Source organism: Hemitrygon akajei, chromosome 12 (genome assembly GCF_048418815.1).
Source record: "Hemitrygon akajei chromosome 12, sHemAka1.3, whole genome shotgun sequence".
NCBI classification, from domain to species: domain Eukaryota; kingdom Metazoa; phylum Chordata; class Chondrichthyes; order Myliobatiformes; family Dasyatidae; genus Hemitrygon; species Hemitrygon akajei.
Genome location: NC_133135.1, coordinates 76,122,118 through 76,139,780, shown reverse-complemented (window position 1 = coordinate 76,139,780; position 17,663 = coordinate 76,122,118). Strand labels below are relative to the sequence as shown.

The window sequence follows — 17,663 nt, the reverse complement described above, 5'->3', positions numbered from 1 at the left end:
TTTTGTAGTAATAACTGGCACATACAGTTGTTGATTATCAAATTGTGTATAACACCTTTGCTCAGTTTTAACTTCATACTAGTCTTAATTCTCATTTCTTGGATCCTAACAGTAGTTCATCAGAATAAAAAAGTTTCTTACTACAGTACATTCACACAAATCCATGCTACCAATCTATTCTGAAAACTAGTTACCTTTTAAAATTAGTGTATCCAATGATTTGTTGGTAAGCTTGAACTAATTGCATTTTAAAAGGCCAAATTTGAAGAATATAAAGAATCCAGAAAAGTACTCGGGAAAGAAATTGGGATCCTTACAAAGTTCTTGGCAAGTAGGATTAAAGAGAATCCCAAGGCATTCTAAATGTACATCAGGTTGGATACCTAAGGAGAGGGTTGGAGCACTCGAAAATAAAGGAGTGTTCATGTGCTTGAAGGCAGAGAATGTGGGCAAGGTCCAAAATGAGTACTGTACCCACTTGATTGAAGGACATGGTGGACAGTGAGATCAGTGTGTAACATGATTATATTCTTGGGCATTTTGTGATGCCCAAATGTGATTGATGAAGGTAGGGCTGTTGATGGATTTTAGTAGGGCATTTGACAAGGACCGTCATGACAAGGTCATTCAGAAGATTACGATGTATTGGATCCCCAGTGACTTGGCCCTTTGGATTCAGAATTTGCTTGTCCACAAAAGACAGGATGGTGGTTGATAGGACTTGTTCTAGCTGGAAGTCCATGACTAGTGGTGTTTAACAGGAATCTGTACTGAGATCTATGATGTTTGTGATACAATGGTTTCTGGTTATTAGGGACATATCGGGAAATGCAAAACACTATCAATCCTATTACAGTGCTATAAAACTATTAGTTCTTAACAGTTATTGACGGAAGATGCCACGTTCTTTTGATTGTAAATGAAAAAATTCAGCACAGACATCTAGTGCATATAATGGACTGCCTTTATAGTATGCTGTCAATAATTGCATTCTCCGAGTCTTCATTTTCATTGTAACATTCAAGGTGATTGTCAACACCTTAATCCTTCATAGTTCAAAACAGTTCTGAATTGTCTTGCTGCTTTTTTCTCACCAACTATCAATGACAAAAATCATTGATTTTTTGAACACCAGTGCACGCAACTAATGCTATTTTTAAAAAAACTGTTTGCTCTAAGCATGCTTCAGTATCTAAAAAGTACACAAGTGCAAGTGTCTAATGCTAGATAGAAACAGTTCAACAACAGTCTCCTGGCACAATTAAACTGCATAGTGTCCCAAATCGAGAATCATGGCTATTTTCTCGATTAGTTTTTGTTCTTTGAGTTGTTCCAAATAAGCAGCTGTCCCAATTAACTGATTGGCATAATTAACCTGAATCCACTGTATTTGTAATGACTTGGGTGGAAACATATGATTAGTTTAGTAAGTTTGCAGATTACACAAAGGATGGTGATGTTGTGTATATTGTAGAAGGTTGCCAAAAGATACTGTGCAATACAAATTGGTTGTATTTACAGACAGAGAAATGGAAAATGAAGTTTAATATGGGGAGGTGGGAGATGTTGCACTTTAGGAGAGTAAAGGGAAAGTACACAGTTAATGGCAGAACTCTTAACAGTATTGATATATATATATATAGATACCTTGTGGCCCGTCAGTAGATCCTTCTCTGCAGATGGCCACACAAGTTGATGGTTTTGCATCCACCTGTTTCAAAGGACAATAGGTGATAATGATCATCGTCGCAAGTCTGGGCAGAAGGTATAGAGATCCTGAGATACCCAGTCGTCAAGATCCCCCCCCCCCCCCCCCCCCCCCACCAGCATCGCCAGTGTAGTCCAAAGGAAAGCTTATGAAGCAATACTTTTGATACCAGCTTGGATGCTGGAGCTGCCGGAAGAATGTTCAATGAAGTACAACCTCCTTAGGGGCTCCACTCTGGATTTGCTGTCTGGGCATACTCCCGAAGCCTTCACTTCTCCCGAGGCTGCCCACAAGGCAGTGGGGCTATTTAACCATAGCTGGGGCTATCGTGAACCATAGCTGGTTCACGAGCACCGAGCATACCCAACACTGGTGGGACTGCGTGCTATGTGTGCAGGGGCCAGACCTCCTCCCTGTCCTGTATAGTTCAGCCTGAGTCCAAAAGGAGTTCAGTTTCCTTGTGCTGCCAGCGAGGAGGCACTACATGAGACTTGCTGTTGGAGAGGCTATGTACTGGCAGGGAGAGACTTGCATATTCAGCTCTCCTTTTCGCAAGACTGCTAGCCAGCGTTGGAAACTGAAAGTGACTAACGAGTACCACCCACTACACTACCACACTAAACACGTCACAGCAACCATTTTGACACCGGTTGTTAAGGTAGCCTTTTTTTAAAAAAAAGGAATATGTATGTTTGCCTTTATTAGCATTGATTTCAAGAGTTGGGAAATTCTGTTTAGGCTGCACCTGGAGCATTGTATGTACTTCTAGTTGCCCTGTTATAAGAAGTATATGGCAGCTTTTGAGAGGATTCAGAAGTTTACCAGGATGTTGACTGGTACACCTCGTATTCCATCTGGGTAGCCTTCAGTCTGACGGCACGACCATCGATTTCTCTAACGTCTGGTAATTTCTCTGCCTTCCCCTTCTCTTTTCCCATTCCCCTTCTCATCTGCCATCACCCCTCTCTGGGTGCCCCTTCTTTCCTTTCACATTCCCCTCTCCTCTCCTGTTAGATTTTTTCATTCAGTTCTTTCACCTATTAACTCCCTGCTTTTTCACTACACACCATCTCCCCCATCCGTCCACCTTCCCCCTCCCCTGACTTCACCTGCCAGTTTGTACTCCTTCCCCCTCACCATTTTTTCCAGTCTTGCCCCTAAGCATCAACTGTTTATTCCCCTCCATAGCTGCTGCCTGTCCTGCTGAGTTCCTGCAGCATTTTCTGTGTTGCTGTGGATTGGAAGACATTGTATTAAATGAAATTGAACAAAATATCGTTGTTTTCTGTGGAGTGGCAGAGGGGAGACCTAATGGAAATTTATAAAAATAATGAGAACCATAGATATAGACAGCCACTATATCTTGTCCCATGATCAAAATGTCTAATACTTCAGGGCATTGGCATAGAGACAGTAAAGTTCAAAGGAGGTGTGTGGGGCAAGTTGTTTTTTTCTCTGAGCATAGGTGCCTGGAAATGTGCTGTTAGGTGTGGTGGAGGCATATAAGATAGAGGTATTTGAGGCAGAAGCATTTAGTTATCATGAGCTTTTTTTTTGGTTCAGCACAAGACCCCTCTGCGGTACTGTTCTATATCAGGATTTAACATTACTTTAGAGCTATGTATTTACATGGAATTTGACACAAAAAGGATATTTTTTTTGTTTGCTGTATTGTTTAAAAGAAGCCATAATACTCTTTGTTTTTAATATCTCTTCCAGGCATAGCTTAATATCACTATGCGCAATACCAAATTTTACGATGAATGACTTCTGGAATCCGAGTAAGTTTCCAAATTAATACAGATTCCATATTGAAGTATGCTTAGTTTCAGTGGTTGGAAAAGTAAGTCGGGGATTAGACAATTTCATCTCTCATAATACAGCTCAGGATTATAACCAATTATAATTTGCTAATTTCATAGTTTTATGACTCAAATTCACACTACTTGTGTTTAAAATTAAGGGTATTATCTAGATTGAAAGTCTGTTTTAAATCATATTATTCAGTTTACTAAATGGAATGAAATTACAACAGACTCAAAAGCATGAAGGAATTTCCCAAAGTAGTAATTTATAGACTTGTAAAGAGTCATAGAAAACTACAGCACAGAAACAAACCCTTTAGCCCATCTAGTCAGTGCCAAACCATTTAAACTGCCTAGTCCTATTTATCTGCCACACGGACCACAGCCGTCCTTGCCCCTCCCTTCCATGTACCTGTCCAATTTTCTCAAATGTTGAAATTTGAATTGCATCCATCACTAGCGCTGGCAGCTCGCCGCTCTTGAGTGAAGAAATTTCTCCTCGTGTTCCCCTTAAATATTTTCATCTTTTCACACTTAACCCATGACCTCTAGTTGTAGTCTCATCCAACCTCAGTGGAAAACGCCTTATTAAATTTACACATCTATACCCCTCATAATTTTGAATATCTCTATAAAGTCTCCCCTCAATCTTATATTTTCGGGAGAATAAAGTTCTATTCGATCTTTCCTTAATGCAGGTTCTCCTATCCTAGCAATATCCTTGTACGTTTTCTGTGTATTCTTTAAATATTATTTACTTTTTTCCTGCAGGTAGCTGACAAAAACTAAACACAAATTAAGCCTCAGCAGCATCTTGTACGACTTCAACACAACATCCCCAACTCCTGTACTCAGTACTTGGGTCTAAACTGTTTTGCATCCACGAGTTTTTTTTTCAGTTTCAAACCTCTTGTGTGTAGTGTAGCGAATAGTAAAACAAGGGAGTTAATTTGACTGTGACTTACCACTGTAAGTGAATAGCCAGATGTATGAAATTTGTTTCTTTTGCAAAGGACTTTTTTCTGTTTAGCAAAAAAACTCAATTGAATTATATTTTTCTTGAAATTTGTTATGTTTTGATATCTGGTGCTGTTTAAATTTTTGGAGGCAATAATTTGCTGAGCCAACTGAAATTTGATACAATAAAATCCAGATTCTTTTCCATGTGATAGTATGAATCGCCACAACATGACTATAGTGCATAGATTTCAATTAAGTATTTGACGTGGTAAACCACAATTAACCAAAGAGAAAAGCAATGAATAAAAACACAGAATGCTGGCAGAACTCAGCAGGCCAGACAGCATCTATGGGAGGAGGTAGTGACGACGTTTCGGGCCGAAACCCTTCATCAGGAGTGAAGTAACATGGGATGGTCAAGGGGGGATAAGAAGTGGGGGGAGGGGTAAAGTAGAGAGCTAGGAAGTGATAGGCGGGAGGGAAATGGGCTGGGGGAAGGTGGAGAATTATGGGAAATAAAAGAGAAAGAAAGGTAGGGCTGGGGGGAGATTATAGTGGGGGGGGGGGGGAAAGAGAGAGAAAGAGAACCAGACTAAAATAATAAGAAATAATAATAATGATAATAACTAAAAAGAGGAGGACAGATACCGGTGTAGGCTTGGAACATAGATTGAAGCTCGGGAGATCTCCCATCCACGGCCACCAAACTTATAGTTCCCACACCCCGCACTTCCGGTTTCTACCTTCTACCTAAGATTCAGAAACCTGCCTGTCCAGGCAGACCCATTGTCTCTGCTTGCTCCTGCCCCACTGAACTCATTTCTGCTATCTCGACTCTGTTTTATCTCCCCTTGGTCAATACCTTCCCACCTATGTCCGTGATACTTCCCATGCTTTGCATCTCTTCAAAGATTTCAAGTTCCCTGGCTCCCACCGCCTCATTTTCACCATGGACGTCCAGTCCCTATATACCTCTATCCCCCACCAGGAAGGTCTCCAAGCTCTCCGTTTCTTCCTGGATTCCGGACCCAGCCAGTCACCTTCTATCACCACTCTTCTCCGCCTCACGAAATTAATCCTTACCCTTAACAATTTCTCCTTTGGCTCCTCCCACTTCCTCCAAACTAAGGGTGTAGCCATGGGCACCCGCATGGGTCCTAGCTATGCCTACTTTTTTGTCGGCCATGTGGAGCAATCTATGTTCCAAGCCTACACCGGTATCTGTCGTCCTCTTTTCCAGCGTTATATTGATGACTGCATCGGCGCTGCTTCCTGCACACATGCTGAGCTCGTTGACTTCGTTAACTTCGTCTCCAACTTTCACCCCGCCCTCAAATTCACCTGGTCTATTTCCGACACCTCCCTCCCCTTTCTAGATCTTTCTGTTTCTATCTCCGGAGACAGCCTATCCACCGACGTCTACTGCAAACCTACTAACTCCCACAGCTACCTAGACTATTCCTCCTCCCACCCTGTCTCCTGCAAAAATGCTATCCTTTCTCTCAATTCCTCTGCCTCCGCCGCATCTGCTCTCAGGATGAGGCCTTTCTAATAGGGATGTTAGGGGGGAGGGGTTAAGGGGAGGGGGGCTGGGTGACACTTTTTTTTTCTCATACACATTTATTCTGTAACTATTTGAAAACAATAAAAAAAAAAGTTTAAAAAAAAAGGATGAGGCCTTTCATTCTAGGACAAAGGAGATGTCTTCCTTTTTTTTTAAAAGAAAGGGGCTTCCCTTCATCCACTATCAACTCTGCCCTCCATCGCGTCTCCCGTATTTCACGCACCTCTGCCCTCACCCCATCCCCCTGCCAGCCCACCAGAGATAGAGTCCCCCTGGTCCTCACCTATCACCCTACCAGCCTACAGATCCAACATATAATCCTCCGTAACTTCCGCCACCTCCTACGTGATCCCACCACCAGCCACATCTTCCCTTCACCCCCCCCCATTCTCGGCTTTCCGCAGGGATCGCTCCCTACGCGACTCCCTTGTCCATTCATCCCCCCCACCCCTCCCCACCAACCTCCCTCCGGGCACTCATTCCTGCAAACGGAAGAAGTGCTACACCTGCCCCAACACTTCTTCCCTCACCACCATCCCAGGCCCCAGACAGTCCTTTCAGGTGAGGCACCACTTCACCTGCGAGTCAAATGGGGTGATATACTGTATCCGGTGCTCCCGATGTGGCCATTTATACATTGGGGAGACCCGCCGCAGACTAGGAGACCGTTTCGCTGAACACCAGCGCTCAGTTCTCCAGCAGTGGCGGGATCTCCCTGTGGCCACACACTTCAATTCCACAGACCACTCCCACTCCGACATGTCTGTCCATGGCTGCCTCTACCGTCAAGATGAGGCCACACGCAGGTCGATGGAGCAATACCTTATCTCCCGCCTAGGTAGCCTCCTACCTGCTGGCATGAACATCCAACTCATAGACCTCCGTTGATACCCCTGCCCCCCCTTACCCCCATCCCTATCTATTATTTTAGTCTGGTTCTCTTTCTCTCCCCCCCCCCACTATAATCTCCCCACCCCCCCCCCCCCCCAGCCCTACCTTTCTTTCTCTTTTATTTCCCATAATTCTCCACCTTCCCTCTAGCCCATTTCCCTCCAGCCTATCACTTCCTAGCTCTACTTTATCCCTCCCCCCACTTCTTATCCCCCCTTCATTCACTCCTGATGAAGGGTTTTGGCCCGAAACGTCGTCACTATCTCCTCCCATAGATGCTGTCTGGCTTGCTGAGTTCTGCCAGCATTTTGTGTTTTTATTTATTTCCAGCATCTGCAGATTCACTCGTGTTGCCTTAGAAAAGCAATTAAAATTGCAACAAAATATTTATTCCTCTATCCAGAAGAAATGATTATACTTATTTACCCATTATATTCTCCCAGGCCTTCCTTCCCAGTGTGAAAGATTGACACTCAATGTGTTTGCTAAACCTGTCATAGAAGTGTACGGTATAAAGATGTTCCTTTGCTTCATAACTTATTTTCAGCATTCCCTAGAGTACTATGATATCTCATACACATTCCTGGTGGTCTCATTGAATAATTGTTAACTGTAGCCTATAGAAGCATCACCAAAAATGCACCAGCCCTTAACAATATTATTAACCACTTAAAATTTTTGGTGATCTTGACTCGTGAGGAATCTGTTCCTGACTGAACAACAAGCTACATGGAGCAGAGCATTTTTCCTAGCCAAAGGGTGCTGTGGCATCCGTGCAGAAATGCGAGAAAATATGATTGGGAGTAAGTCATATAGTCCTTTTAAACTGCTCCGCCATTCATTTGGATCATGGCTGATATGCCCCAGGCCTCAACTCTTCTGTACCATTTCAGCAAAGCTGCCGTTTCAAAACTGACGTTTCAAAAATTTATCTAGTTGGTTTTTTTTTAAAAAAAGACTACAATAATCTGGGTTCTACGACCCTCTAGGATAGAGAATTACAGGTTTTCCCCACTGTCCGAAGGTAGAGCGTTCTTATGAAACCGTTTGTAAACAAAAATGTCGTAAAGTGAAGAAGTAATTACCATTAATTTATATGGGAAAAATTTTTGAGCATTCCCAGACCCAAAAAAATAACCTACCAAATCAAACCAAATAACACACAAAACCTAAAATAACACTAACATATAATAAAAGCAGGAATGATATGATGAATATACAGCCTATATAAAATAGAAATATTGTATGTACGGTGTAGTTTCACTTATCAAAATCAGGAAGACAGCAAGCCAAAATCGATTTGGAGAAAAAAATTGGCATGTACATGCATACGCACGTACACGCATGCGCATACAACTGCCCACACAAGGCTTCACGATCATGATAGTCTTTCTGGGGGTAAGCACACGTATAAAGTGGGCTTCTTTTTTTTTTTTGTAAAAGCGAAAATCCTCTTTGGTTAGCAAAACAGCGAGTTGTCGTAAAGCAAAAGTTTGAAAAATGGGGGACACCTGTACACAGTCTCACTACTTCTGCTATCATCCTTTTATTCTTTTAAACTCCAAATAATCAATTTTAACTTTATTAGCTGTTTGCTATGGGGTAGCCTACTTATCCCAGGGATTAGTTTAGTGAATCCCTTCTGGGCAGCTTTTAAAGCTTGTATATCCTTAAATAAGGAATCCAAGTTACACTGAATGCTCCAGCTCCAATAACATGCTGTATAATTTTGACAATGCTTCGCTATTTTTTTTAAAGCCTGAGCAATATGCCACTTATCTTTTAAATTGCTTGTATTCACTACATCCTTTACTTTTGCTGGGATATTAACATTCCTCTGTATTCCACTAATTTGCAATCTCTCTCCATTAAGATAATGGACTGCCTTTTGATTCCACTAGTCAAAGCACATGACTTGTATTTTCATATATCAAGTTCCATTTGCCAAATATTTATCCATCCGTGCAGCCAGTTTTATCTCCAGAATTTGACAACAGAATCAAATAGTATCACTAACTTATGATGGGAAATCTGTTTTGTAGCAGCAATATGTTGAAAAGCCATACAAAATTACAATAGATAGGGCAAAAAAGGAATAACAAGGTACTGTTCTTTGGTTTATAGATCGTTCCGAAATCTGATGGCAGAGGAGAATAAGTTGTTCATAAATTGAGTGTGGGTCTTCAGTCTCCTGTACCTCCTCCCTAATGATTGTAATGAGGATCGCAGTATGATTTTTCCCATTGCCATCAGTAAACTTGAATGCCTTGCACTCTTCCTCCTCTAAGTCGTTAACATAACTAGCAAATAAGTGAGGGTCAACAACAGATCCATGGGCCTAGTTTTCAGTCCATGTTAACATATTACCCATTCTCTCCACCCCATACATAAAGCTGGCTTACAGTTTGCTGTAATGTTTTTAGGTATTCTAGGAAATCAAATTCTATTCAGCAGTTGGGCAACAGAACAAACTGAATTTACAGTATGGTTTGAATATTCCATGTGTATTTTTTTTAGCACTTGTAATTCATCTATGTATATTTTCTTTTCTTTTGTAATAGGTCATGTAAAGTGAAGAGAACACTTTAATGTTCACATAAGTTATCTCTGAACACCAGTTTCACTCAAACATCTTTTCATGCCCTACAAATTATAGATTTTGTGCTATAGGACTGCCTTGGTAATCAGATCTGATGGATAATGGAAGGCAAACAAAAAACTGAACTAGGGCAAACTTTTTCCAATCTATTCGCATAGTTCCAGTACATTTTTAAATTATCTATAAAAATAAATTTTGGACTGCATCTAGCAGAAAGCTAGTAGATTCCTTTTGATCTATAAACTTTTTATTGCATATGCAGTACGTCGATGTAGGAAAAGTAGAATCATCCAGTTTAACATAGTTTTGTTATACATCTTGGGGTATTAACCTATTGATAATTACAATTGACTTGAATTAAACAAAATGGTTTTACAATTGTGTAACTGAAACCAGATTATTGTACATTACACTTTGGAAAAATGGTAAGGAAAATTACAAGTTTGTAGATTTTTTTTCAGAAGCACTAGTGTTGAATAGATTTTACTATTATAGTCCAACATATTTGACCGAATTACTTAATTTTAATAATCAAACTTAAGAATAATATTGAAGGTATTTTGGAATGTGCGAAGTTATAACCATTTATTTTCTTTCTGCTTCTTAATTGCTCATCGTTTACACTATTTTCAATATCAAAGAAAAAAAGCGTACCATTATGATCCTGAGTGGAATCATTAGTTTCCTTCAATTAAGGAGGAGTGCCCTGGAGACCTATCTGAACCAACAAAAAAGTTTTGTAAGTATTAATTTTTTTTTTAAATTATAGGATAATATGTTCCAGCAAAGAATATATACCAATATCCCTGTAACAATTAAAATGTTCACAGCTGTATCGTCATAGGAAGGAACTGGGTTGATATGGAATTATTTTTAATGAAATTTCTCTATCATAGTAGTAACTTTGCACTGTTTTTCCTATGGGAGAATGTGCATAAAACTTTGGTTAGGGGAACAGAAAGTAGATTCTGTAAGCCAAAATGTCGTAAAGCGAAGAAGGAATTACCATTAATTTATTTGGAAAATTTTTGAGCGTTCCCAGAACCAAAAAAAAACCTACCGAATCATACCAAATAACACGGAAAACCTTTAAAAACACTAACATACAGTAAAAGTAGGAATGATGTGATAAATATACAGTCTATATAAAGTAGAAATATTGCATGTATGGTGTAGTTTCACTCTTCAAAATTGGGAAGACAGTGAGCTAAAATCGATTTGGAGGGAAAAAAATCGGCACGTACACGCATGCGCACACAACTGCCCACACAAGGCTTCACGATCATGGTAGTCTTTCTCGGGGTAAACACACATATAAAGTGGGCATCTTTTTTTTCGTAAAAGCGAAAATCCTCTGGTTAGCGAAAACAGGTACTAATGTAGGTCTTTCATAACAGCAAGCTGTCATAAAGCGAACGTTCGAAAAACGAGGGCCACCCATACAAGAATGAGATTCCTGGATGGAATGTTGCCTCCCGGGTGCAAGGATTAGGAACATCTCTGAGTCTGCAGCATTAAGTTGAAGGGTGAGCAGCCAGAGATTGTGGTCTACATCAGTACCAATGACATGGGTAGAATGGGTGACAAGGTCCTGCAAAGTGAGTTCAGGGAGTTAGGTTAAAGGTAATTATGGAAAAGGATAGGTCTGGTCCTCTGGTTGAGTTTCTAAATTGGATAATGGCCAAATATGATGTTATCAGAAAGGATCTGACAAGTGTGGTTTGGGACCAGTTGTTTTCTGGCAAAGGTATACTGGGTAAGTGAGAAGCCTTCGAAAATGAAATTTTGAGAGTACGGAGTTTGTATGTTCCTGTCAGAATAAAAGACAAGGATAACATGTTTAGGGAACCTTAGTTTTCGACAGATATTGAGGCCCTGGTTAAGACAGAAGGAAATGCATGGCAAATGGGAGCAAATGAAGTACTTGAGTATAAGAAATGCAAGAGAACATTTAAAGATAGAAGTCAGGAGGGCTAAAAGAAGATGTGAGGTTAACAGATAAGGTGAAGGAAAATCCTAAGGGCTTTTTATAAATTACTGCATTAAGAGCAAAAGGATAGCAAGGGACAAAATTGGTTCTCTGAAATATCAGAATGGTAATCTGTGTGTGGAGCTGAAAGAGATGGGGGAGATCTTAAATTTATTTTTTTTTTTGCATCTGTATTTACTCAGGAGACAAACACACTCTGTAGAAGTGGGGTCATGTACTGCATACATATTACAAAGGAGGAGGAGGTGTTTGCTGTCTTGAGGGCTTGACAAGGTGTTCCCTTGGACCCTGTGGGAGGCTGGTGCAGAAATAGCAGAGATACTTAAAACATCCTTAGTCACCAGTGAGGTGCTGGAGGATAGCTAATGTTTTTATTTAAAAAAGGCTCTAAGCATAAACCAGGAATGAGCCTGACATCAGTGGTGGGAAGTTACTAGAAGGTATTCTAAGGGACCGGATATGCAAGTATTTGTATATTGACTGATTAGGGAAAGTCAACACGGTTTTGTGCATGGTAGATTGTCTCTAACTAATCTTGTGTTGTTGTTGTCATCGTCCACCAGGAAAGTTGATGAAAGCGAGGCAGTGGACGTTGTCTACATAGACATCAGCAAGGCCTTTCGGAGGTTGGTCAAGAAGGCTCAGTTGTTTGGCTTTCACAATGAGGTAGTAAATTGGATTTGACTTTGGCTTTGAGGGAGAAGCCAGTGAGTTGTAGTAGATGGTTGCCCCTGACTAATGATGTGCTGCAAGGATTGGTGCTGGGTCCATTGTTTGTCATCTATATCAGCAATCTGGATGATAACATGGTAAACTGGATCAGCAAATTTGTGCATGATGCAGAGATTGGGGATGTAATTGACAATGAGGAAGACTATTGATGCTTGCAGCGAGATCTGGACCAGCTGAAAAAAATGGGCTGAGAAATGGCAGATGGAATTTAATGCAGACAAGTCTGAGGTGTTGCACTTTGGAAGGACCAGCTTGGATAGGTTTTACACAGTGAGTGTTAGGACACTGAGGAGTGGGTAGATCAGAGGGAAGTGGGGATGCAGGTCTATAATTCTTTGTAAGTGGCATCACAGATGAAGTCAAAAGATAAAGTACAATACTCTACACAATCTTAAAAAGCTTTTGGCACTTTGGCCTTCATAAATCGATGAGTACAGGAGTTGGGATATTATGATGAAATTGTACAAGACATTGGTGAGGCCTAATGTAGAGTATGGTAAGCAATTTTGGTCACCTACCTATAGGAAAGATGTAAATAAGATTGAAAGTGCAGAGAAAATTTACAAAGATGTTGCTGGAACTTCAGGACCTGAGTTGTAGGGAATGGTTGAATAGGTTAGGACTTTATTCCCTAGAACGTAGAAGATTGAGAGGAAGTTTGAAGAGGGATACAAAATTGAGGGGTATAGATAGAGTAAATGCAAGCAAGTTGGGTGAGATGACAACTAGGAGTCATGGTTTAAGGATGAAAGGTGAAATGTTTAAGGGGAATGTGAGGACAAACTACTTCACTCAGGGTGGTGAGAGTGTGGAACGAGCTGCCAGTGCAAGTGGTAGATGCTGATTCGATTTCAGCATTTAAGAGAAATTCGGATAGGTACATGGATGGGAGGGATATGGAGGGCTATGATTCAGTTGCAAGTTGATGGGACTAGTGTTACGAACCCTGTAACTGGGTCACTTACCAGTAAAGATAGAGAGGTCCGTTGAAGTCTGATGGTACTATTTTTAACAGTATTTATTGGTAAAAATACACAAAAATAATATCAATGCAAACATACAGATAATATACGTTGTCAATACTAACTCTAAAAGTGCGGGTATAATAATAATCAATAAGAAATAAGCTCTATCGTTGTCTAGGGGATAATGTATTGTCCGATGGAAATATAAAAGTCACTCAGTTCATACAGGCTTCAGCCTTTGGGGAACGCTGGGTTTTCAATTGTTGGAGAGAGAGAGAGAGAGATTTTAGAAACTTGCCAGCTTTTCCTTTTTATGATGTCGATCCTTTGAGAGTTCCATTGATGTAGCCGGTCCTTTAGCTAAGCCGTTCTTCCGTGGTAAGCCCGCCAATTCCTAGGAAAAGGACGCATGCGAGCCCCCCACCGGCTGTCGCTATTAAACGCTGTCACAGGATTTCTAGCGTTTCTCCTGGTGCATCTGAAGGGTTTGTTCCCCAGACCCTCTTTTATCCTTACTCACGGGGTCTCAGATGTCAATCAGGTTGGGTTAATGCAATCCCTCAACCAGCCCACTCTGGTCATTCCCTGAGGGCTTCAATGAGTAGTACAGTACTCAATACACAATTCCGTCTCCAAGAGACAATAGCCATTATCAATGGTTCTGCCTTTCGGAGGCCAGGACACATTCCAAACCTGTGTATTCTGGACGTCTCTCTCTCATTTCCTGGGTCCCAGACCCGAATTAATAGCGATCTTGCGATTCTCACAAAGGAGGGAGCTACTTTGTACCCTTCGGCCCCTCAGAGTTGTGGCACATTCGTAACACTAGCCAGATTAATTGTTTGTTATGCTCCAGCTGGGCTAAAAGATCTGATTCTGTGCTGTAGTGTTCTGGGACTCTAAAGTTGTAAGTCTTTCATAAATCTATTTGTGAATCTGGAGAGTTGTCAGCATTGTATATGCATCAGAAATAATAAAACAATCTTTATCTAAGATATTCCAGAATTGAACACAATGCACATATGATCAGATCAAAAATTGGTAGTTCTTTAGCTATAAATACTTTGATTCTGCTATTGTTTCTCATTGTGTTACTCCATTGCTTAGATATTGAAAGTGCAAGAGATTGCAATGTTTGTTATTTCTGATCACCTATCTGTATACTTACAGCATTTTCACCATGTGTGGTATATTGCCATTATCAGAACAGCACTGAATTTATTTTGCAAAATGATTGCAGTTGCTTATTTGGTGTATGCATTTCTGTCTTTCCCTGTTTTGTATTATCTGAAAATTTAACCAATTTACATTTTTAAGTCATGAAGATCTATTCACTGACTAGCTTCCTTTAGTAAAGGGGTTTGTTGATTTGATTTTAAATACATTTTGACATATATCTGAATGCAAGCAAATGGACTCTGCTGATCTGGTTATATTATAGACATGACTACTCTGACAATAAAACAGTGAAAAATGTATTTTAGGCAAAGTATTCTTCATTGTGAAAGTATAATGTTTGTCAAAAATGTGTCACGTTCAATTATTCCCCACAGAAAATGAATTTGGAGATGATGCAGCAGATGTTTTCTTCAAATGAAGAAATGAAGTACAAAATTCAAAGCTTAAAGTAGGTTGATCTTCATGCAGCTTAACCTAATGAAGGAATAGTTATTTTTCAATTATACCAGTATAATCAAGTTTAATCACTTGCTAGGTATATTGCGAGATCACAGATCCCTCATGTACAGAAAATATGAGATTTGCTGTACTTATTTTATTAACCTCCAGTGGGAGTTGACCTGCATTATGTGCACTACAAAGCTGTACGAAAAATCAAAATGATGGAAGATTTTTAGACTAGGGTAACGTAAGCAAAGCAATTGCAAATAGTACAAATGTAGTGAATGCAGTTGTAGAAAGAAATATGGTTGTTTCCGAAATATCTATTTGGAAAAGAAATGCTAGATTTTGAACAAAATTCAAATGCAGTAGTACACTTGGTGGCCACTTTATTAGGTGCATCTGTATACTTGCTCATTAATGCAAATATCTAATTGGCCAATCATGTGGCTGCAACTCAGTGCATAAAAGCATGCAGATATGATCAAGAGGTTCAGTTGTTCAGATGAAACATCACCATGGGAAAGAAATTTGATCTCAATAACTTTGACTGTGGAATGATTGAAATGGTGCCAGATGGGTGGTTTGAGTATCTCACAAACTACTGATCTCCTGGGATTTTCAAGCACAATAATCCCTAGACTTTTATAGAGAATAGTGTGAACTGCAGTTCTGTGGGCAGAAGTGCTTTGTTAATGAGAGACGTTAGAGGAGAATGGCCAGATGGCTTCAAGTTGACATGAAGGTGACAATAACTCAAATGACCATGTGTTTCAATGGTGGTATGCATAAAAGCATCTCTGAATGCAAAACACACAACCTTGAAGTGGATGGACAACAGCAGCAGAAGACCATGAATGTCCACTTTATTAGGTATAGGAGGTAATTGTTAATGAAGCCTGAAATATATTACTCTCCTTCAATCTCCATTGTTAGACATTCTGTACCATTTTGATAAAATTAAGTTTTCTTTTGGGTGAATATTATAATTTTGCAAATTTAGTGGCTCTGTAATAAACCATCGATGCTATTCTATAATCATTTGCACAGGATAATGGCTTCATTAATCATTAGTTCTTCAAAAACGCAGATTAGTTTTTTTTTGTGATATTACAGTTGTAATGGAATACTTTTATATAACCCTATGCACTTTTAACACAAGTTCTCAGTTGAAGGGTGAAGAGATGCCAGTTCAGTCATCTGGTACCACAAACTGAAAGTGAATTAATTGAATCCTATTGTACTGCTCAAATGTATTTCTATGAGACTGATTTCAATGACATTTTAAAGATGTGCAAGTTGGATGAAGTAATATAAAGCAATATAATTGGAAAACATTTCTTTTACCAGCACAATACCACCTGAGCAAAAGGCAAAAATTGACGTACTTTCAGCTGACATTACAGAATTACACCAAGTGATAAACGGGGAATATCGTCACAAACAGGTAAGCGTACTGTGTTGTTTCTGGCAGAAGGCGTAGAATGGGAATAAAGGAGGGCCTTTTCTGGTTGGCTGTCAGTGACTAGTAGTGTTCTGCAGGGGTTGCTTTTGAGTTGGCTACTTTTTGCATTATATGTTAATGATCTGGATGATGAACTGATGGCTTTGTCTCGATGTTTGTGGATGATATAAAGATGCAGAGGGGCAGGTAATAAGGAAACGGGGAGTTTGTAGCAGGACTTGAACAGATTTTGAGAATGGGCAAAGAAGTGGCAAATGGAATACACTAGGGAAGTGTATGCTCACACGCTTTTGGTAGAAGAAATAAAGTCATAGAGTATTTTCTAATTGGGGAGAAAATTCAGAAATTAGAAGTGCAAAGGGAGTTGGGAGCCCTTATGCAGGAATCCCTTAAGGCCAACTTGGAGGTTGAGTCAGTAGTAAGGAAGGCAAATGCATTCCTATCATACATTCATTTCAAGAGGACTAACGCATAAAAGCAGGGATGTATTGCTGAAGCTTTAAAAGGTATTGATCAGACCACATTTGGAATACTGCGAGCAGATTAGAACATGTGTGGAATGTAGAACATTACAGCTCAGTACAGGCCCTTACAGTAGGTTAAAAGTTTGGCACATCATGCACTATGATCAATCTAGCCTTCCCTCCTACATAGCTCTCCAATTTCTATCATCCATTTTCCTATCCTAGAGTTTCTTAACTGCCCCTAACGTATCTGCATCTACCACTACCGCTGGACATCTGTCTTTGTATAAAGAAAAACTTACCTCTGACATTCCCCTGCTTTACTTTCCACCAGTCATCTTTAAAATTATGTCCTCTAGTATTAGCCATTTATACCCTGGGAAAAAGTCTCTGACTATCCACTTGATCTATGTTTTCCCTCTAAAGAGAAAATCGCTAGCTTGCTCAACGTATCTTCTTAAGGCATGGTCTTTAGTCAAGGCAGAATCCTCGTAAATCTCCTCTGCACCCTCTCTACAGTTTGCACATCCTCCCTATAATGCACCCACCAGAGCTCTCTACAGTTTTCCAAGTGTGGTCTAAATAGGGTTTACAGAGCTGCAACATTTCCTCTTGAACTGAATCCCATGACTAATGAAGGCCAACACACCAGACACCTTCTTAACCCTATCAACCTGTGTTGCAACTTTGAGATGTTTAGGATGTGAACCCCAAGATCCCTCTGTTCCTTCACACTGTTAAGATCCTGCTGCTAACCCTGTATTTATAGGCATCCGTCAGTCTCATGAGACCATGGATTTGCGCCTTGGAAGGTTTTTCCAGGGCGCAGGCCTGGGCAGGATTGTATGGGAGACCGGCAGTTGCCCAAGCTGCAGGCCTTCCCCTCTCCACGCCACCGAT

General features: G+C 40.3%; 1 protein-coding gene across 1 annotated transcript in view; it reads left to right on the top strand.

Moving 5' to 3' along the window:
* nuf2 (UF2 component of NDC80 kinetochore complex) overlaps positions 1-17,663 on the top strand; it is an 80,108-nt gene that overhangs the window by 29,570 nt on the left and 32,875 nt on the right. Inside the window, exons 5-8 of the mRNA XM_073063527.1 lie at positions 3,428-3,489; positions 10,169-10,266; positions 14,768-14,841; positions 16,185-16,281. Of these exons, the coding sequence (XP_072919628.1) occupies positions 3,428-3,489; positions 10,169-10,266; positions 14,768-14,841; positions 16,185-16,281 (331 nt within the window). The remainder of the gene's footprint in view (positions 1-3,427; positions 3,490-10,168; positions 10,267-14,767; positions 14,842-16,184; positions 16,282-17,663) is intronic.